General features: G+C 47.4%; 1 protein-coding gene across 1 annotated transcript; it reads right to left on the minus strand.

Moving 5' to 3' along the window:
• Nucleotides 1-988: 988 nt before the first annotated feature.
• On the minus strand, nt 989-22651 carry LOC309594108 (UPF0524 protein C3orf70; the record flags this gene model as incomplete). Its single annotated transcript, XM_082319405.1, has 2 exons — nt 989-4215; nt 22474-22651. 2 exons carry the CDS (start codon nt 22649-22651, stop codon nt 3659-3661), a joined length of 735 nt encoding a protein of 244 aa, XP_082175531.1. The 3' UTR covers nt 989-3658.
• Nucleotides 22652-23047: the final 396 nt, after the last annotated feature.

Genomic DNA, 23047 nt, shown 5'->3' on the forward strand with positions numbered 1-23047 from the left:
GGATCGGTGTGATGGGCGCTGCTGGTCAGAGAGGTTTGTCACTACTAAGCTCAACCCGCTGTTTTGCAATACCAAGCTGGGCAGCGTCCCTTCCCAGCGGCACCTTCATCACTCTACTCACACAGCTGCAACCTAATAGCAGTGGTGTTTCTATACTGTCACCTCTGGCTTGGAAACACACTCCAGATCCTGCCCTAACAATGTGTGTTATTTGTCTGGTGATTGATTGTTATCTCACCTCTTCCCCCTGTTCATTTTGTCACTAGCACTTGGGTGTTTTGGGGTACCATACCCTCAGGGTCCCAGCCACCCCCAGGAAGAACACAGCACCAGGCGGGTGTTGCTCTCCATGCACACAGAACGAATGCACAGAGCCGGTGGCTGGTCCGTGCAGAGCTCACGCTGGATGGCAGGAATACGGGGCAGCGCTGCTGCCTCCAAGGAACACAAAAGTGCCAGCTGTTGTGCAGAGCCCACCTGGCTGGGGAGCAGTGCCAGCACCGCGCACCCTGGGGCCCGGCACACCCAGTGCGCTCGCTTTCTTCCCACTAGCATTAAGAACTACAAAACGGTGCCCCAGACTGATGTTTCCAGCCTGCAGCCACATGTGAACCTGGTCAGAGGTAAGTCAAGGGCCTGGAGCCAGCTGAATTCTCCCAGACATCAGCGTGGGCTTGCAGCTCTTTTCCCCACTGTCCTCCCCCCTGACTGGGGCAGCTCTTCTTTTACAGGTGAGTGAGAACGGGGCTGTGAGGTTGCCCACCAGCCCCAGTACTTACCAGGTGCCCAAACCCAAGGTGGGGCTGGGCCTGGTGCACTCCACCTGCTTATTACACTTCTCTGCCTAGCAGTAGGTGTGTGTTTTGGGTGCCGCCATCTGAAGCCGTAAGTGACCCTTCCTTTGCTGGAAATATCAGAATGTTTCACTGCAGTATGGAAAATACACAGTTAGTTAGGACAAGCAGAACTTCAGTTGTTTAGTATTTTATTAAAGAGGAAATATACACACCTCTCCCTGGCAGAGTGGAGCAACGCCCAGGGCACGTCTCTTACAGCACGTCTACGCCAGTGTTTGTGCAAAGAAAAATCACGTTTCTGTGAAGAGCGTGTTTCTGAACTGGGGTGCGTGATGGAGCACAGTGAGAAACCTGCCACTGCGCTGGCTGCTGAAACGCTTTCCAGAACTAGCCCTGTCCCACACCAGGCTGCTCCACTGACGTTTTACAGGTACAACAGAAGGAAGAGGCAGCTTATTGTGCTTAAGACATCTGAACAAATCCTGGGTAGGAGACACTCACAGCTTGTGAATATTGCTAATTACTTACAGTTAAGAATGTATCCTGACGACAGTGATATGAACCTGCAAGACCACAGGATCTTACGGTAAGTCTTGGTCATAAATACCCAACTGCATTTCACTACGCTCACAGCCTGTGCCCCCTAACAGCAGGAGGAGGCGGCTCCTGCTTGCTTGCAAACAAGGTGAGCTCATGCCACGTCAGAGGGTCCTGATGACCTTTCCTGTGCTTGGCGCCCGCAGCGAGAGCTGGCGAGGAGCACCCCGTCCTCGGGAAAGGCCCCACTGCTGCTAGTCTCTTGAGAGGATGCATCTGCCAGCCCACCCCGTCCTCCCGGGAAGGAGAAGCCACCGCTGGGAAGAAAGCTCAGGCAGGCCAGGCACAAGAGTGAGCTTTTTCAGCTCTCCACTCAGATTACAATTGAAAGATTAAATATGAATAAATGCTGTAGGTTTATACATAATGCTTCCTTCTACCTATGGAATGTGTCTGAATGGTCAAAAGACACTAAAACGTTGTTAGAAACCTTAGTTAACCAAGAAAGACAACCCCGCCCTTAAAAAAGAAATAAATCCTATTTAGTTTTACTACAGCCTTCATTTAAATGCCCTCAGAAAAAGAGAATATTTTCAGGTGCCTTGTAAGAATGTATCTGTTCATGCAATGGCCCAAGTTCCTCATTTAACAAGCATTGCACTTTTTTATGTAAGTAAGTCATCAAAACTATAAAACCTATTATTTTTGTCTGAAAGTGTTAGTCTAAAAAGTACAGTATTACTTTATAACCATTTATGGTAAACTCCTAGCACACGCGCATGTGCACATACACACACTGTTGCCTAAACGTTTTCTAAAGATACTGATTACAAAGTGTATAAAATTAGTAATACATTGTCAGGATACAGTGAGAGAGATGAGCCATCCTATAACACGGACTATAATCTAGTATCAGTCACTAAACTGTACACATTTATACAGCCTTATATTCACCAATGACTTTTGAAACGTAAACAGCAAATACACAAAGAAATTCAGTAATGCTGTTGAAAACACAGTTATTACTGACTCCAACTGATTCAAGCTGACTGAAATCTTCTGAGAACAACATTTTTGTTTCGTCAAGCACGGCCGAAACCAAACCACCAGTGAGCCAGCTCGCTCTTACCAGCTATTTGAGGAAACCCCTGTTCAGAATCCGCTCTTGAACTGGGTGCAAAGGAGTGGGAGCCGAAGCTTCCTCTCTCTGCTAGAATGACCTTAGGCTGTATTTTAACAAGCACACGCACTACCGACCAAGCCCGTGGGCCACCTCCCCCGGGCACCTCCACGCTGTCCCCAAGCTCTGCCGACACAGTGGTGTGGCTGATAAACTTTTTTTTTTTTTTTTTTTAATTTTGTTATTCTTCAGGCAAATGCAGGCCCTGAGGCCATTTGGTACTGAGTGCACGTGCCCGGTACCAAACAGCACAGGAGGAAGCAGCAGGCAAAGCCAAGGGCGGATTTCGTGTGTTTGGAGGTAGTCACTTCCTTCATTTTACACCCCAGTCTAGCATGGTATTGGTTAGATGGCCGTGCTTCATCTCTGCCTACTCCCCCTCCTGCTGAGCTGCAAAAGCCAGATCCCCTTCCCGAGATCCATGTAGAGAAAAGGGACCAGCTGGATCCAGGCAACTGATCCCCCTCTGGAGCAACAGTTGTTTTCTCAGGAGATTTCAGAGCCTGACCTAACTCAGCAGATGCTCGCTGCATAGCCTGGAGAAAAGTTGGAGGCACTTTGTGCATTCTCTAGCCTGCCATACCAACCCGCTGGAAGAGTGGTGCCAACAGCCTTCAAGAAGGGTCACACCAGCACTAGAGAAAAGGATGGACAATGCGCAAGGACAGACCGAGACAGAAAGAGCCTCTTGTCGCCACACCTTGCGTAGCTGTTTGAGAAAGAATAAGGGCAACTTGGTTTTGCTGCTTGCAGGCGTGCTGCACCAGCTCAACCCTCTGTGCTTTGAAGGCCCACTGCAAACAGCCTGACAGATGGAAACATCTCGAGTGGCACATCCTTGTATGAGTAGTATACGATGTAACCCAGACCAGGAAAAGGGCCTATTTCAGCTATAAAAGTCTTAAGATTTATCACTACCTTATGTGCAGATGTGGGAGATCTGATCAGGCTGAGAACATGGTAACATTGCTCAGGCTGCTGCTAGTTCACCAATATGCAAGTCCCGTAACCACACTCCCATGAGGAATCTGAAATATCAAGTGCACTGGAAAAAAGGGATTGTCAGAAAAAACAGAAAATATAAATACTACAAAAGTAACATTACTGAGTGGGAACTGGACTGATCTGATACCAACTTGCTGGATCACACAGTGGTTTCTATAGTCTCAATCACTTCCATTTCGCACTGTGAGGGTGACAAGAGTGGGCATTCATCTGGTTCCCAGCTGCTATCCGGGCTGTAATCTTCTTCTGAACTTAGCTCGGCCACCCCCTCTGTGTCCTCGTCACACGACTCCACGTAGTGAACCCCCACCGCATTGATCCCGGAGTCCTCAGAGCTGGAAGGGGATGAGCAGTGATCTGTTTTTGGTGTATTGCTCTCTTTCGTGATTAAGGCATTGCGAACAGGGACTTCCTCAGGCTTTATCTTGTGGGGCACGGGGGGAGGCTGCCTCTGCACGTAGCACATCTTCCCGTTGATGCATTTCACACGGTAATTGTCAATGAAGAGGTCTGCGATCGTGCAGAACTGCGGGGAGTCAGGGGGCAGAGGGGGCTGGAAGACAGGCGCAAACTTCAAGAAGTGTTCGGTGAGCGAAACGGAGATCTGGATGGTGTTTGTAGACTCCCGAGGGCGAACAGGTATTTCAGTGCTGGGAAGCTGCTCTACAGGTGTCATAGGCTGATAGACATATTTACCTGCAGGGAAAACAGAAAAGCAGCATTTAAAGATTGTTATCTTTATGTTAGAAACAAACTCATGACATGATGCTTGCCCTTGGCCATTAATAATAACGGTTCCCTGCAGTCAGCAGCCGCTCTGTTTTCAATGGCCTCAAGGTGTTTAGTCCTCTCCTGATACAGATTCTCTGATGCTTAACACAGTAGGTAAGCATAACCTTCCTTACCCCAGTCCTGCTCCTCTCCCTGCCCCTGCTTCGAAGACATCTGTAGGACATCACTAACTCCAGAAAATTAACTCCAGGGGCACAACTCCATAGCTAAGAAGTGGGACAGACGGCAAGTCTGCCTGCACCCCTTTCTAGGGGAAAGAAAACTGAAAAGATGCTCAAAGACTTTTTTTTCACTGAACACAGAGCAGTTCTAGCTTACATCTTTGCTACAATGATCTAAATTGTATTATATTATTATTCTTCCAAATTACAATGAATCCCCCTGCATGTGTTTCCATGTTCTTTTTTTCTGGGGAATAAATCGTGTTTTTCTGTATTATAAACCAGAGGTTCATACATGACTGCAATTAGAATTTTACGGCAGAAAATAAGGGAATTCCCAAGCCATAGAAATGCCTTTAGCATCTTGATTATCTGGTTAAGTAGGGAGAAAACAGGATTATGTTAGTTATGTAGAGCTGAACCAAGAGTGAACTGAAAATCTTTACTGAAAGAAATAAATAAAAGAGCAGAAAATCAGTACTTTGTTAGGAAAAACAGAGAAACCTGAGGCTGTGCCTAGGACTGCAAAATGCTGCATTTTATTTGCATGAAGCCTCTGAAAGATTCATGTCTCCCTAGGGGGTTCATACACTATGAAAGCACAAATTTCCAGAAGACTTGCAAGTAGCAGGGCTCTCGGAAGAGTTTTGATGCAGAAGCTGCAAATACTGCTTTGCAAAGACAGAAAAAGTATCAAAGCACTGAAGGACTGTTTTGATGCTTGAAGCTCTCCAGGTAAGGAGCAGAAAGCCACCAAAGTCTCGCTGCATTAATGAATCTGGCTGCGCTGTGATGAGATCTGCCACACGTTTTTGTGTCTGCAGCTCAGAGGTAGGTGCAGCCCTTCTCTCCTGAATTACCCATTCCTTTGGAAAATCGGAGCAGTGATTGTGTTTCTGCTCAGGGAGGCTGAGCAGGGCCCAGGTCAGCAGCAGGAGAGAAGGGCTTTCCTCTGCCCGCTCCACCCACCATGCCTCTGCAGTAAAAAATCCCATCCTCAGCCTGGGAATCCTTCCCAGACATGGGAAGAGCTCTGACTGCAACAAGTTCCCAGCCAGCGTAGCAGTCGGTGCCCCAGCCACCTGTTGAAAGCACTGGCAATGGGGCGGGCTGAGAGATCCCAACTCTTGGCTGCAGCAGCTCTGGGGTGTTCGCTGGCTCTGCCAGCCCCGACGAGCCAGGGCCCACGCACCCGCTGTGCTTTGCCAGCCCAGCTCCAGCACGTCACCAGGGGAAACCCTGAGCGCCGGGGGAAGGCTTTTCCCACCCCTGCTGTGCTGTTGGTATTGGAAGGGAAATGGCTCATGTGAAAGTCGGCTGCGCTCCTCTGCTGGGACTTCAAATCCCCATCGCCGAAGGACGGGGAGAACAGAGGAAACACCACAAAGAGCGCAGAGCCAAAAGAAGAGCTCCGGGATCACTGGAGCGTGGGAGAGGCAGACTGCAAGGCCAGCACAGGCAGAAAGCAGGCTCGGAGGAACGAGCACCAGACATGCTGAAGAGAAAAGCCCACCCCTGTTGTGCCAAGGGAGAAAACAGCCAACCAAGCCAGACTGAGAGCAGCGAGACAGTGGTAGTGGGTGGGCAGGGGAAAAGAACATTTTGTGAATAGATTTGACCAGCTCCCCTCGAATACCTCATTAAGCATTTTTTTCCTACAATCTGTGGAATGATAATTGTTAACAGAGCCACTGGAAAAGCTCAGTGAAAAAAAACAAGCTTTTTTCCCTTCCCTCCTGTTTGATTATGGCTGGATGGCAGAAAATACAAAGACATCCTCTCCACTTGCCATCTTTTTAACATACCATGGTCTAGTTTCTAAACTTGCTGTGACTCAGAGGAATTAAGTACTAGCATCAAACAACTGAACACTTCAACCACGGGCAGAGCAGAGCTCTTACTCTTCCTGTGCCCTTCGGAGCAGCGGCACAGCTATTTCAGTTCTGGGAGTCACTGAGGGATGGGGTCCCTTGGGTATTTTTCAAATCTTGCTGACACAACTTCTCTGGGAAGCTCTCCAGGGCAGGTGGGCAGACCCTAGCTTCATAGCCCACTGTAACAGCAGCAGCCTGTGGCTTCCTGCCATACACTGTTCTCCAGAAATCCTTTGAAATTAGTGATCATTAAATATGCTACTGTCTTGCAAAGCAACACGGACAACCGATTAGCATGCTGCTGGTTGGAATAGTGTCTGATAAAATTCAGCTCATGGCAACTGAAATGCAGCCTACCCTTGCCTGAAACCATGATGCTGTATTTGTTCGTATATTTGGAGCACTTCTGTGTGGGCTCCTCTTCCATTCCATTGACAACCAATGATAAAACACAGATACTAGTGAAAAAAAATTTCTCAAGTCAATTTCGTGCCACCTCTATTTGAAGCGTCCAAGGAAGGCCTTGGTGAAGATTTTAACAGGATCAAGGAAAAAAGGTATTTGCACAACAGGGCTATATTTTTCCACTTAAAATAACCACCACGTGCTGGCAGAAGGCTGGGGGACATTGGGAGAAGAAAGCTACATCACGCTAAGGTAGCTTACAGCATGGACATTGAATGATGAATCCTTGATTCATCAGTTTGACTTTTTGGGTTTTTTTCCCCCCAAAACAGTGGCGGCAGGGGGAGATGAGGTGTTACCCGAGAGCTCAGCTGGTTGTTTTACCATTGCAGCAGCATGTGGTAATTCTCTGCGTGTTTCAAATCTGCCCTGCTGGCACTAATTTCAGGGTAGAACTAAACAGCGGCTATTCTGTTAACAGAGGATTTCAGATCCCCATTCGTGTGACCTTACAGTGGCTGAAACCTGTTCCTCGCGTTCCAAGGACAAGCTCTGCCAGGGTAAAGCAGCAATCGCCCAACGGAAAAAAGAGAATTTTCTACATGAACTGATTTCTACATTTCTTTAGAATTCTGCTATAAGTTTTTTCAGCTTCAGCTAGTTTTAGGGCCAAGTTTGTTTATTTTAGACAGATTAAACTTCTGTTTTAAAACATGATGAGGTCCCTCTTTAAGGGGTGCTGGTGCCCACAGCTGGGACTGTCAGACTGGATCACGGACAAAGCTGTGGTTACAGCCTCAGTTACAACGCCTCACCCTACATAATGTGTGTAAACGCATCAGCCATGATGCCTCCTATGAAAAATAAATGCAGAAATTTAAAAATAAGATCACCCCCCGCCCCTGCAGCTTGCAGGATTGGCAGGGATGTCTTTTTCACAGAAAATTATCCCAAAAGCACAAGTCCCCAAGTTCCCTTATAATATGTCTTGGTCTGATAGAACTCCCACTGAAATAAACAGCAATATTTTCGCTGACTTCAAACAGCTGGCAAAAGTCTATGATAAAATAGTATTTTGAGCACCTATTCTGATACATTCCTTTTAATATGCCAGCACGTAATTTATTGCCTATTTATTCCAACCAAGTCAGTTGAAGAACTCTGCAATTGAGCTGTGCTGATGAATGCTCCCGTAAATTACAGCGTTTTGCACAAATACAGATGCCAGACTAGACACTGCATCACAAGTTGTTTCCTGGGTCACTTGCCACCGCTGCCTACGCGGAAGACGGTAATTCAGTGAAGGAAAAATACTGCACGTGCCGAACACATGTCCAAAAATCAAACTCCAAATTCTGTGAAAAGCCATTTGCTGCATTTGCAGAAGTTTGGGAAGCTCTTGAGCACTGTAATAGCTGCTATGGAGAAGCATCACAGCTCTGGCTCTGCAGTTCCACCACCATGGCAAAAGGGCTCAGAGGAAACAAGAGCCCGTTCCTCTCCTTGATGTTTGACAGGAAATGTGTGAAACTAGGCTCTGCCAAAATTATTTTCATGATAAGTCTCACTTATCCATGACAGCCATATGGTAACAGATGATATGATGAAATGCAAGACAATGACAGACTTCAGAAGTAGGTATGTAGGCTACGCTTAACCATTTGTCACAACTGAAAGCCTGCACCAGTACCTACACCTTCTGCTGCTACATGCTTGCAAAGCATTATCCTCCATAAACATTGCACCTCTTTGTCTGATCCCAGTCACACAGTGACAGCAGTTTGTGCACAATTAAAAAGGACTGATTGTTTTTCCATTTCTTCATTATTCAACTGACCCTTGTAAAAGCCTAAAAACCAAATCCTCCACCGAATTAGCACACACTAAAGCCAATACTCAACTGCAAAACAACTATTCCAAACGTGTCCAAGGAGGTAAGTACTGGGCAGTGCTCATCTCCCTGCTTCTCTGTTCACAGAAATATGATTTTTATTGTTAAATTGGATGGATGCTGTTCACCAAAGCCTTGGCTCCACGCCTCCAGTGACACCTGCCAGTAGGTTAAGGCAGAATCCAGCAGAGCAGTGAGCGCTATTGTGACCTGCAGATCCTGAGCAAACTCATGCAACTTGGAAAATTTTTCATCCCCAAAAGTAGACGCACACTTCTGTATAATATATATATATAAAGCCTCTTTGTAGCATTTATATATAAAGCCTCTTTGTAGCATTGATTACCAGAACTATGTGGTTGATTGATTGGAAGCTGTATTATAGTGTCTCCTGCTTACAAAAAACAAATACAAGCCACAAAGCAAGCCACGAGGTCGTTTCTTTCTGATTTTTTGCTAATTGAGCAGTCTGCATGCATCCTCACTGAACAGACACAGCAGCAATTTCCGTGGCTAATACAAAATAACTTAACCATGAAATAAGCAGAGGTGCTGCTTAAACATTTTATTTTCCTCTTCCCTTGGTCCCCATATTCTAGTTTACCTCTGACACTCATTAACGTGCTTGGCATAGTAAAAAAAAAAAAAGAATAAATCCATCTTTTAGCAGTGAGGTTTCTCATAACAAATTCTCAAGTTTTACCCTCTCAAAATGCTACCTTGAAGGATCTTTTCCTAATAAACACCACCACGAATTGCAATGCACTTACTTCAGAAAATAATATAAGATTGCTGTGGCTCTTCAGGTGTGGATCTTACGAGTCTAAGTCAGCAATACATACTGTGTTTATTTGTTTGCATGCAAGACATTTAGACACCTTTTCACTGAAACATTAAAGCTTTTTTCGTATGTATTCTTTCCCCTGCAGCTGCTTGGACAAAGATTTCTACACCCTCCAATCTGTCAGCTCACCCACTCTCTAAAAATCAGCAGGGTTAATGAAGACCTGCTAACCATACACTATTTAACCATAACCTGGCTCAATTTAACCCATACAGCTTAGGAACTGCTCCCTGGCACCTGAGCTGGCTGAGTGCTTGTGGTGAAAGCACCTAGCCGAGGTGTGCTGGAGGAGAACCAGCTCTGATCTCACCAGAGATTTCAGTGCCTTTGGCTGTGACGTATGATTCAGGGAGGCTGAAGCAGTGACCTCAACCATAGGGCAAAGCACATGGGCTGACATTTAGGCAGCTGTGCGTTCCCACTGAATAAGGGTGTCCAAAGGGTGCATGCAGTCGGTGTCCATGGTTTAACAGCAGAGAGCTGCTCTTTAATTGTTGGTGACTTGTTTCTGCTTGAACCTACATCTTTGTTAACAGCACCAGTGATCTTCGGTTGCAAAGTCATCCAAGATTCTCACTCCAGCCACGCAAGGCTCTCCTATCGCCACACATAGCCCTGCCAGAAAAAAATCAGCTTACATGGGAGGGAAATCAGTCCCACTATGAAGAACATAAAAAAAAATTCTAATTAAATACCGCACAGCTTTGAAGGAGAGAAGGCGAAGCAAGTATTCATAATGCATGTGTAACAGGAGACAGTATTAGCTTGGAGGGATTCTGCATTAGTCTAAGGAGAATTCACAACACAGGGGCTCTTCCACATCTCTCTGCGTGGGGAAACCTGGGAGATCAGCCTCTCAAGCACTGGCTTTCTTCATAGCAAAAGATGGAGAACTACCAAGCGTTCTTCCTGTGGGACTTGTTTCATATCTCACCAGTGTGGCAGGAGAGACAAGCCTGTCTCTTTAGGAAGAGCTGACTGGATGCACACCCCTCTGACGTCTAAATGAAGTTGTCTTGCAGGTGATGACAGCTACAAGCTGGAGTAGTGTGCTGCTGCCTGGATTGGCACAGTAGCCCAAGGACAACGTATGAACTGTCAAACACCCAGCTGGTTCTCCAAGATCCCTGGGGCGGTGGGTGGCACAGGTGGCAGACAGCTCTGCTGTAACAGACTGGCCCGCGGTCAGCCCCAGCCTGTGCATGGGAAGGAACTGGGTATTGTTTCACCACTGACAAAGCAGAAAGTCGGGGCAGACGGAGGGCTTTCCTCCTTTACAGACTAAAGCAAAGCTCGCTGCCCACAATCTGGAAATGTATATTGAAGGGCACTCAGCACCCTAAGCCTGCTTGAGGTACCCACCACACCTTTTTTCAGAAGCGTTCAGCAAGTAGAAGGGTCATCTGAAAGCGCGATACTGGTCTGAGCACCTACACCAGGATGCTGCCTTCCAGCCCCGTAGGCTGCAACAGCAGACAAAATGACTGCCTCTGGCCTCCCTCCTTTCTTTCTCCAGTTATATGCACTGCTTGGGACAACAGACCTTTGCAAACAAAGATTGCCCTAACCATAAATATTCACCGAGGACTATAATAGCTTCAAATTACATTTTGCTTAGAGCATAGTAATAGCTTTCCCAGAGGGGTGAGAACAAATGGAAAGAGAAACCCAGAGTACATTTACAGATGGCACATGTAAAAAAAATCACTGCTAACCCAGTTTCCATTTCTTTGTATTGTATGGAATAGACATCATGTCGTATCTAGCAAAACATCACGGGCTGCGTTGGGAACGTGAGACATGGAACAAGCCACCAGAGGAAAAGAAAAATATTTCAGGCCACTGAGGCACTGTCAGATTTACAGTGCAAGCTCAAGTAGAGCTGAACTGTGCTATTGGTCATTATAATGAAACGTACCTACAATGCTTGTCAACGTTGAAGGAGCCTTGTAGATAAGGATGCAACACCTTAATGCAAGTGATGCTTTCACCCTGCGCTTCTTCCAAACAACTTTGAAAAAGCACCGAGATTGCATTCCCCACTCTAGAAATTTGTTTGAACAGAGCATCCTGCACATTTCCAGTACTTCTGGCATAGCTAGAAGGCACAGCAAGGGATCATAAAAGAGACTCCAAGGACACAAGACAACTCTGCAAAGGAACACCAGTTACCCCACCACCACCATAAAAGAAAAAGAAGTCATGCAACAGGACCTTAGCAGTTTGGAAAGACATCAGGAAACATTAGCAGGCTCTGACCTAACAGAAGTGTATCATTACAAACAGCACTTTCTCACAGAAGCACCTACATCAGGCCACTAAAAAATCCATCCCATTCCCGACCTCATCCAAGCACAGAAAAGAATGGGTCTAGCAATGTTTCTACAGTGGCTCTCCCAGCAGCGCTATTGTTCAGTTGCCAGTTCTCTTCTCATGTGAAGGAGAGGTGTTCCCTGTCATTGCTGTATAGCGAGAGGCAGCTGTGACAGCCCTTGACTTGATGAGCCATCAGCTTTTCACAGGAAACCAAGAAAGATGGGGGAAAAAATCAGCAAGTTTTTCTTCATCAAATTTGTATTTTAATGTCCTTTTGTATTAATTTGTTTTAAATACAAAAAGGATCATGATTGTACATGCTGCGAGCTGTCTAAGCCTTTCAGGGTTTTCTGTGCACGTCCGCTTAAGAGCAGGTAACTCTTAAATGCAAACAGACCCTGGAGCTTCCTTCTATCATCCCTGCTCTTTCCTCTCATTTCTTACATGGATTTACCAGACTTCAAGAAAAAGTGACACTGGAGGCTTGAGAAATGTTTCATGCAGCCATAAACCCTCTTAAAGGGGCCATATTTGCTTACTAACTATTGTAAGGGAACAGAATATTGACACCTAAAAAAGCAATGAACACCAGTGCACACCAGATGTGCGTTCTGAAAGGAGCTCTTTCCTTTCAGGACCTGTAAGAAGTGTCACATTTATCACAGGTACTACTAACCCCAGCTCCGGCAAAGCCCTGCGCTGGGTTACAAGAACAGACACGCACCTCAATGCAGGCATGAAAAGGGTAGCAGACAGTCTCAGGTACCTCCACAAGCACAGCTTACCATGAGCACAGCAGCTAAGCGCTGGCTATCACAACCTGTGCTCTGAACCCAATGATATTTGCCTTCCAACATCCCTTTACAAAGCTACCCCCAAAAGGGAGAACAGCCACTCTTTGCACATTTCCCTGGAAAATTTTATCCGCAACTTACACTAGATATTTTTTAAATTCAGTAGAGAAGATAGATAGCAAAAAACAGCTTAGTGCTAAATATTTATTCTACAAAACCATCCCTGGGCACCATCTGCTCAAGCTTCAGCATCCCATCATTTTCATGCAGAAAGTCAGTGTGCTGATATGGTAACAAAGAAGGATAAGCACAGATCAGTGTCAGAAGCTACCTAGAAAATGAAGCCATTTCCTGGTATACAGAAATCACAGGCACTAGAGAGACAAGTTACAGTCTTCTTCCAAGAGCATAGTACCTGCTGCAGGGGGGCACCCATGAGCCCCTGTATGTAATGAGAATGTTTTCATGTGAATTCACAAATAAACAGAACAGCTCATGGAGTCTTGAATGGAAAGTCCTCTCCAAAGGACTGTACCATGCAAGAAAGACCCGCACTCTGCACCCACAGGAGACAGCCTGGACAGACAGCTGAGGCGGGAGGGTGGATTTTGTAGCTTGGAACAGACACATTTTCATGGCTACAGCCTGTTTTCCTGGTGGGCTGGCAGGAGAAACAACGGTATATGTGATGTGCTGTACCTGTGCTGCTCCCTTCCTGTGGTCAGAGTATAGGGTCTTCTGCTGACGAGTCATTTGTGCGGTGGCCTGACCAGAGCGCGAGCCTTCTGGGCTTGACAAACAAAACATTCTTCAACTTCATTGCTGGGAACAGTGTCCTTATTATCAACACAGGCCATTCTTTTAACCCTTGTCCTATCGCTTCTTCTGGTGCCTATCTACACACATTTCCATTCATACTTCATTCAAACCAATCTTTGTATTTCTATTACAAGCCTCTACTGAACATATTTCTGGAGAATTTAAAGGACTACTCTCCCTGCTTACGCCCAGAATATGTCACCACGTGGAGCTGATGTGTGTAGGTATAGGTGCCAACCCTTCCCTTGGAGGGGTGTGGGATCCAGCAATGCTCTGCATGAAAAAATAAAAGACCAAGTACCACCCTTGAAGGCAGAGGAGGTGGGCCATCACGTCACACAGTGCCACTGCGGGCAAATGGCTCAGAGCAGCTGGACAGTGCAGGTGGGAAAAAACTCAGCACTTGCTGCTGTGGCAGGGTAAGCAAATGCTGGCAGAGAGGTAAAAGCATCGCCCTCGGTTTCACACCAAGAGGGCCAACATCCCACAGCACCACCTGGAGAACGCTGAGATCTAGTGGCACAGGTTAGGAAAAACAAAGAAAAAGGTGTCTCCTTTTGCCTGCCCTGCCTACCAACAGGCTAGTGCTGGTGGACTGCAGAAGAACTGCAAGAGCTGATCAGTCCACTCTGACACAACTGATGGCGTGCAAGCCTTTCACCAGGACAAGAGGCACTTGTGAGTGAGTGCAAACACCTGGAATGTGGCTCAGGATGAGCAAAGCACGGAATTCCAAACAACACAGGCAGCCACACAGCACGAAGCGTGAAGCAGCCAAGCACCCTGCCTGAAACAGCTGCAGGTGTGCTCTAGCACCAACATCACGCGTCAAGCAGTGAGAGGGATGACAGCAGAGCATGCTCTCGCCGAGCACAGCAGGGAAAAGGTTTCAGGGCTGGGTGCAAGTACGCAAGCAAAACAAGGAGTTTTGAGAGCACACGTGTGGGCTCTCAAGCTCCGCAGCCACCAGTGAGAACAAGAATACAAATGCATGCCTCTTGTTGAAATTGTTTTACAACATAGGTTATATATAAATTCCAACTGTTATGTTGCCTAAATTAAAGTATGGGTATATTAAAAACAAGGCCCAGTTGCCAAGCAATCAGATTTTCCTTTCCCAGTAGGTTTTTGACTTCCATCTATGTGAATATACTGAACTATTGGCAAAAACATCTCTAAATTGCACCAACTGCACTTCCTGAATTCTGTGATCAGTCACTACATAAAAATTGATTAGTGGAAGAATCAAAGCCATTATGAAAACACACTCTGTATCTTGTGGACAGATAGATTCATGAAGGTGCTGGAATAAAAACCACAACACACTACAAACCACATCACACTACAACAGGGCCACTTTAGAGAGAGAGTATGCACTACCTGGAATCCAATCTACTGTCAGCCAGCTTTTTACATTAGTGTAAGCTTGTGCCATCCATCAACAGCTAAGCCCACACTGTCACAGCTATCATTCTGGAACATCATACAATGTTTGTGAGTAAAGCATTTTGCTTTTTGTCCCTTATAGAAACAAAAATTTCTGGTATAGCCTTACCGATGTGCAGAACTAAGTTACCAAGGCTTGAAGTGAGTCATGCAGTGTAAGGCAGCATTGGTTAAATTGAGAGCCATTACATAAAAACACCCCAAGATATCCATCCTCTACAAGCCCAGCTCTGCTGGTTGCATCCACATGAGCAGTGACAAAACAAATTCTTGATGAGCACAAAGGTGCTGCCAGGAAATTTGAGGTCCTGTGCCAAGTACCTGAATGCCCTCTTCAGTGCTTCCAGCAAACATGAACACACAGTCAGCTCTGAAGACCTGCAGGATGGAAACCACGAAGAGGACAATCTCATGACTCAGTTTGTCTCATAGGGCAATGCAACGATATGACCACGGGCTGCAGTTTAAGACACATGAAACATCCAGCATCAACCACGAGTAAGGATAATGTGTTAGAAGGCACTGCAGTCATGCACTTTTGCATTTAGGTGCTCAGAGTAAGCATGCTTGCAGATTCAAGCTGGCAAACAGATTTCCTCACCTGCAGAGTCCAGGGAGGAAGCCACACGCTTGCCACAGGCACTGTACTCCAGTACAAATTTTATCTTTGAGCTGTTACTCTGCAGTGAGAAAAGTGCCTGAAGCCTTTTACCAGAATGAAGATCTCTGAGCCGGAGCAGAGGCTCAGCCTTCACCACGAAGCTGTTCAGAATGTCCTGAATTCACAGACAACCGCACCAGCTGACACGATGGAACGTGAATGAACTTTTCCTTCGGAAGTACTTGCTTCTGGTAGGAAACATCCACAGCCTTGTCATTTCAGGCTAGTCCTGAGCAGGCTTCATGAAAACGGCAGGTTAACCCTTCAAGCAGCTACAGAGCAGAGGTGTCATTATCTGCAACTCTCAGAGGCTCTTAGCAGCAGATCATTGAGTTTTGGGCAAGCAGACGTAATTCTTTGTGAATCACGCTCCTCAGATGGACGGACAGATTATGAAACACAGCCTCATAGTCATGCATGACAAACAAGAGGTTTTGGCTGGCAGAAAGCGTTTTGGTACACAAGGCCCCTTTTTCTCAGGACTTTTGGAGAAAGAAGTGCAGTGATTTCTATTCAATCCTGTATGAGGCATAGAAGAGTTAGTCCTACAAGATGTACTTACAGCAAGTAACTTGAATTAAAAGATTTTCCTGTGGTCTGTTCCTGTTAAGTGATATCAGGGCTTTTGTTAATAATAATAATAATTAATAATAATAATAATAATAATAGAACATGCATGTCTCCAAACATAACTGCATTATAGTAAGGATTTCAAAAGGAATGCCAGCAGGTTCTTTCAAAGGCGCTGATGTTCCCACACGGTATGATGAATCTACATATGTGGGTTCTCTTTCTGAGACACAGCATCAATAGTACATTCATACTGTGATTTGCAGATTAGAACTAAACCCAGAGCAACAAAACGCAATCCAGGTCCAGAATGGTGCACCCATAAAAACTGGCAGATAAGTGTTTTCCCTTAGAGTTACACTTCAGAATATATTAAGCTGACATTCTTTCCTTCATTGTGTACAGCTTAGTGAAATGAAGCTAGAATATCATAGCTCTTCAAAATACAGGTGAAGAGAAGATCTTGCACAGTCACAGGCAGCAAATCCTCATTAAAATCCACCTTTCTGCGGCTCTTGCCTGGTGCTCAGCATAATGCCTTGCTTGTGCACAAACATTTTGTCCAGATACACGGACTTAAACTGGATGGATGTTCAAATCCTTTTCACAGCAAAAGCAAATGAAAAATGCCTCTTTCTCCTAGGATTTGTACTCATCCTCCTACCAAGACAAGCCGTGTTTTCAGAGAATGCCCAGCCCCAGAGTTCCTAGCCCCACTGCTGCATTGCTGTTTAGACAGAGTTTTCTGTCTTTCTCTGCAAAGAAAACCCACCAGAACAAAAACAAGGCTTTTGGAGATCTACAATGTATCCAATGCTGCAGAGCACCCCAGGGCTTATTTTAGGATCCCCTCCAGGGCTGTAGCTGCTTCTCTAACATGGAGGGATCAACAGAAGCTGGCTGGCAGGCAGACACAACTCCTCTTTAGACCCCCAAGCTCTGTCACGGTGCACTTGAATACCTTCAATAACCATTTTAGCTCACTTACCAGTGATCTGTTACAGGAAAGAAAGGCTGCCTTGCTGATTCCCCGCTTACGGTTCCCACAGGCAGACTGGGGTCTGAATAATTACACGGGCTTCAAAGATTGTCAGAGCCCCTGCTGATAGCTTCTGTCGCTCGAGAGGTGGGAGAGGCACCACGGAAACGCTTCCCATGTGCACAGAGCTACTTATATGCTGCACACATCACTACGTAGCAGGGGAAAACACCAGCACCTGGCGCGTGGGGCCAGGGCGTGTACGCTGCCAGAGGACAGGTAGGAGATGCGATGTGACACACAACACCACATCTTTCTCTCAAGCAGAGGTATAATCAAGGCTGGCATTGACAGAGAGCTTTCACCAGTTTTGTGGGACAAAAAATGAATGTTTGTATTTAAAAATGTTATAAAATAAAACCACTGGTATTTCAAGTAGGGAAGAATGTGAGAAACAAATATCTGCTCAGAGTGCACACAGGTGCAGTGACCGTACCGATTTGCTTCATTCCCTGTCAGGAGCTGTGGGAGATGGATAATCACCACTCACCGCCCAAGCACACAGCAGAGACCGACTGCAGATCCAAAGCTACGACTGGCTGGTCCACCTCCGGGGGACCTGCAGATGCCCGTAACAGACATAATAAGGAAGCAATGGCGCTTGCTCTGAGACCGAAGAGAAACCCAGGTCTCCCTGTTCAGTGGGCGGATGAACAAGAAATGTAAATATACTCTGATTCTGCGTCCCCAGAATACGTGCTGGCACGGCCAAGATCAGAGAAGTCCTTCTCCGCAAGACCACCCAGAAAACACATGCCCTTCGTAGCGTGCCACCCGTCAAAAACCCAGTTTCTCCTCCTGGCCGAGGAATGACAGTTTCTTGGGTTTCTTGCCAAGCCTGCCTGACCTCACGCAGAAACTGCCGGGTCTGGATCTAAACTCAGGGCGTAACAGTCCCATAATTACGTGATGCACACCAGGGAGCAGGAAGCTATTTCAAGGCACACCTGCAAGTGCTATACACCACTTAGCAAAACACAAGGGTGAGGGAGAATATGTATCTTTTAAAACCCATACTGCCACCACAATCTTTTTACATGTCTGAGCCTAGCAACTGTTTTCCCTTTCTGACCACCCAAAGGAGACCTCACAGCTTTCACCCATGCTCAGTTTGTTTTCTTGTAAACAGTCCAAACAGCTGAATCTCGCAAAAGTGGTGGAACTGAAATTTATTTGCTGCATTTATTTTTCAATATAAGATATGCAAGAGGCTTTAAGTAACTAAAAGCCTGATTTTCTGATGCTGAACCAGGGGAAAAAAAAAATCACAGAAAGGCTAATACAAGGTAGCACAATTACTATCTATTGATACAACTGCTGTGAAATGAGTATTGTGGCACCATTATTCATAACGTATTTTTAATAACTACAACATAACATTCTGAGAGTTTTGCAAGGTGTTCAACATAATGCAAGATATTCAGATTAAAAAATGAACACACTTGCAACGGAATACCCTATTTTTGTACTGTCCAGGGATGAAGCCAATCTTGTAACTGTATCAAGCGTGATGCTTTCTCTGGTGAGGTAATTCTTAGGAAGTAAAATTAGCAAAACACAGTCAAACTCCTACTGTCAGGACAGATGTAACCCCAAGGATCTGATCCCTTCTGACAGAAGCAGGTACCACCACACAGCCAGCAGCCTTGCAGACAGCATCAGTGCCAATCAGAGCCACAGCGGAAATCCAGATGTGAGGAAAGGAAGTCAGGCACCTTGCTGCAGACCTGCCTCTGGCACGTGTTTTCTCTGACTCTGGAAAAAGTAGATCTGAGTAATTTAAGGTTCTCAACCTGTATCTAACAAATAAAAACCCCACAAAGGCTGTCAGAGGGGATGGGAGGAAAGTGAACAGGGGGCTGTCACCCTGGCCAGGGGAATGCACGCAGGGATAGACTGAAAGGGTGCAGTGCAAGCAAGAGACGTGTAATGGGACAAACATAGGGGCTGAAGTCAAAACACCTCTTGGGCCAACACCTTCTTCCCTGCAGAGAAGAGGACTCTGAAGGCTTGAGCCCTCACCCTGCTTCCACATGCAGACAGGAGTCAGCAGGCGTGCAGATGTCTGGCAGCACACAGGGGAAGGGTGTTGCAGACTTCTATTGCAGCAGGATACGAGGTGCTGCCTGCTCTCCCAGACCCCTGACGCCCACAGAGCCAGGCGTCTCCAGTGACACCCAATGCACCCTGCCAGCCCTCCCATCTGCAGCCTCCCCAAGCCCCCCAGTGCTGCACATCTTACGTGTGCCTGCTTATGGAGGTTTTGGTTGGGTTCAGAGCTCCCCCGGCACAGGGGCACATTAGAGAACCACCTCCCATCTCACAGGGAAATCTGCTCCACACCAAGCCCAAAACAGACTGAAAATGACCCAAAATAAACTCCCAGGCTTAGACACAGAAAGTCATACAGATACCCACAGCACTTGAGGTTCTCTGAGCTCTGTGATCTCACCTGCCAGCTATTATTGCCATTTTACGGACAGAGAAACATCAGAGGTAAAGAGAGCACTTAAAGTACTGCTCACTTCAGAGCATGCCAATAAAAATGGCTTTGGGGAATTCAGACTATGTTCTTTCTCAATTATTACTTCTATAGCCAAGTGGCTCTGCAACGCTAAATTGCTTCTGTCACTGAAGTAAGCAGATGTGATCCTGAATACACATGAGGAGACAATCTACTCATTGTGGTGGGGGTGAGTTTTTGTAATTTTTCAGTGTAAGTGCACTTTAACTGAGCTGACACTCTCCAGGACCTTGGACACCGATGGAAAATAATACTTCAAAGGCTATTTTAATTGATGTAGAGCTTTCTGTACCCCAATACAGCTCTTAAGAGTCACAGAAAACCACTTTCAAGAACACTCTGAGGATTCCCAAGTCAGTATTACAGCACCGCGTTTATGGAAGATAACTCCCAACCCTGTTTAATTACATTTCTGACCTCTATACAGTTTTCCATTATAGGCCTCATTCGTACCCCTTTTAAGTCCAACTCAACTCATTCTGCAGGAGCAGGATACAAAGCTCTGAAATTTGCATTAGGAAATAAGGGGGCAAGAAGGGAGCGCACTTCTTCATGGCTTTCAGAAGATTAAACAAGAAAATGAGGCATGTGACTTCCTTCATTTAAAGTCATAGTTTCATTGGGCAAATGTATCTCAAAGTTTCCTTAGCCGTAAAGGAGGAAGTCTGTACTTCTTGCAAAAGCTATAATTATTTTTAAATCTTATGATTGCCACAGGAAAGCTAAGGGTTGGATGGGATCTCAAGTGGTCCTTCCAAGAGGGAATCAGCTCCGTGTAACTCCTAAGAGACACCAGTCTAAGCCTTCCTTAAAGGCCTTCAAGGACGATGATTCCTCACCTTCTTAAGTACTCTGTTCCCTTGCTTCATTTCTCTTCCTAGTTAAAATGTTTTCTAATATCCAAACCTAAACTTTCCTTGCCACAAGTAAGTGACAACTGGTTATCTTCCAAGTCTGTGTAGAGAAGGACTAGAACACAGCTTTTTTTGCAAGGCTACCTTTACACTTTGCAAAGCTCATTTCCCCTCCCTCCATCCATCTTTTACAACCCAAGCAGCCCCTTTGCTTTTGCACCCCCTTGTAAATCATATTTTCTAAGCTGATCACTGTGATCTCCTACAGAACCTCCCCAATCCTCCTACAGCATTTTAAAGTGCAATGCTCAAAACTAAGCCCATCAGTCTTGTTTTCATCATTACTGAGCTGAAGAGACTAATTAAATTGCACGCTTGCAATGCTCCTGTTAATGCATCCCCAAGTGAAGACTCGGGTTCTGGTTTTGGATTTTCTACCACAAAGGCCTCCTGCTGCTGACGCACACTCAGTTTGCGATCCATCTTAATCCCCAGATCCTTCTCTGCAATGTCACTTCTCCAAGTCTCCAGTCAAAATGTCTTTGCATTTGACTTCCCCTTCCCAGGACCATCCCCAACTGATTTCAGCTAACATCTCCCATTTATAAACACCACTTTGGGCTCTGATCCTGTACTCCAAAGTGCTTATAAGCTCGTATATCTTGATGGCGACCACAAATAATTGAGACCAGAGAAATTTTGGAAGAGTGTATCTAGGTCATAACTTGAGGGCCTTTGTGTCATCGATGAAATGCCAACGAGACATCCCTGACCCTGTGCAGCAGGTGACTATGGCACTTTCTCACGCAGCCAGTTGTGCCATCACACAGTACTCATTTCAGGGCACAGACAGAAAAAACACATTGTTCTGAACTGATTTCAAATGAACCCCAAATCAGGACGAAATTCCTAGAATGTGTATTTAATTCAAACAGAAGCTCTCATCCAAATAAAGGTGGCTTTTTAGGCAGGCCCTTTTCCCCATTAAGCAAAATTTGCAAGAAGCGTGTGTGAGGGGAAATCCATGTAGGAGATTAAATTACAAGGAGAGATGGCGACAGACTTAAAAGGAGAACGGGATGTCAGGAGCCAAGGGACACCTTCAGCAGCACCAAGCAACCCTCACATAAGGGTCCAACTTTAACCCTGACCATCCAGGCTTTAAGATGTCCTAAACGCAACGCGACCAAAGTACATAGCTCCATCACCAGCTCCTGACCTCGTACCGACACGCTGTTTGAAAAGCCTGCTCTTCAAGGCTATATGTGATTAATTATTCATCAAACTATGTTTGGACATCCACAGTTCAATCCCAGCCTCCATGATTATACACATCAGTATCTTGAATACAGATATTAAAGTCATCGGGCGCCTTTTCATCAGAGTTGGATCAACACTGGATTTTGAAACAGTGACTATCTGCTATACATATCCTAAGGCAGTCACTTCTCTACTCAAAAGATCCTAAACCGTATGCCCGTAAAAAGAAAATAATGAGAACCGAGAACGAAGTAGCTGGTGAACGCTTCCTCCGGCGCAAAGGACAGCCGTACGCGGCAGCAGCGGTGCGCGAAGGCAGCAGCCAGCGCCACACGCCGCTCACCCTCCGGCCGTCACCGGGCCTGCGGGGTGCTCGGACGCCAGGCCCTGAGGCGACTCTCCCGAGCACCGCCGCCGCGGCCGCGCCCGGCCTCCCCTCCGGGAGCAGCCCCGAAGTTTGGGGTCCCACCGCAGCAGGCTCGGCCCCGGGCTCCTCTCCGCTGCGGCCGCGAAGCCACCGCGCTGCCGCCCCGCCGCCAGCCGCCTCGGCAGGGACAGCTCCGGGGAGCGGGCTCCTCCCGGCCGGCCGGCACCCCCGCCGCGGGACGGGGCGGGGCGGGGCGGGAGGGGAGGGGGCGGTGAGGCGGACCGTCGGGACCGTCGGGACCGTCGGGACCGTCGGGGCCGCGCGCTCACTCACTCACAGTGGCACCATCCCAGGTGGCAGCACCAGTGGAGGCGGAAGCAGCGGCCGTGGCTGTGGGTGGCGCAGAGCGAGAGCCCGTCGCAGGGCTGGAAGTCGGGTCTGCCCGCGCAGCTGCGGGCCAGCGCCTGAGCCTCGTCCAGCTTCTCGCTCTTCGCCGCCGCCGCCGCCCCGCTCATGGCGCCGCCGCTCCGCCCGCAGCCCCCGCGCCGCAGCGGCCAGGAGGAGGAGGAGGTGGTGGTGGAGGAGGAGGAGGAGGAGAAAGAGGAGGAGAAGGCGCCGAGCCGCAGCGGGGACCGCCCGCCCGCCCAGCGCCGCGGGGGGCAGCGCCGCGGGCAGGGCTCGGCCGCCCGCCCCGCCGGCTCCTCCCCGCCCCGCCCCGCCCCGCCCCAGCCCGGCCCGGCCCGGCCCGGCCCGGCCCGGCGGGCTGCCGCCCCGCCCGCCCGTCCTTCAGCACCACCCGCTGCCCCGGCCCCCGCCGGCCGCCCGGAGCCGGGACGGGGCTGCGCGGAGCCGGGAGCGCGGCGGTGGCCCAAGGGCAAAGCCGCTCCCGGGAGCGAGGTGGTCAATCGCGG

The sequence above is a fragment of the Platalea leucorodia genome, assembly GCF_965183815.1.
Source record: "Platalea leucorodia genome assembly, chromosome: 8".
In the NCBI taxonomy this organism is placed as follows: domain Eukaryota; kingdom Metazoa; phylum Chordata; class Aves; order Pelecaniformes; family Threskiornithidae; genus Platalea; species Platalea leucorodia.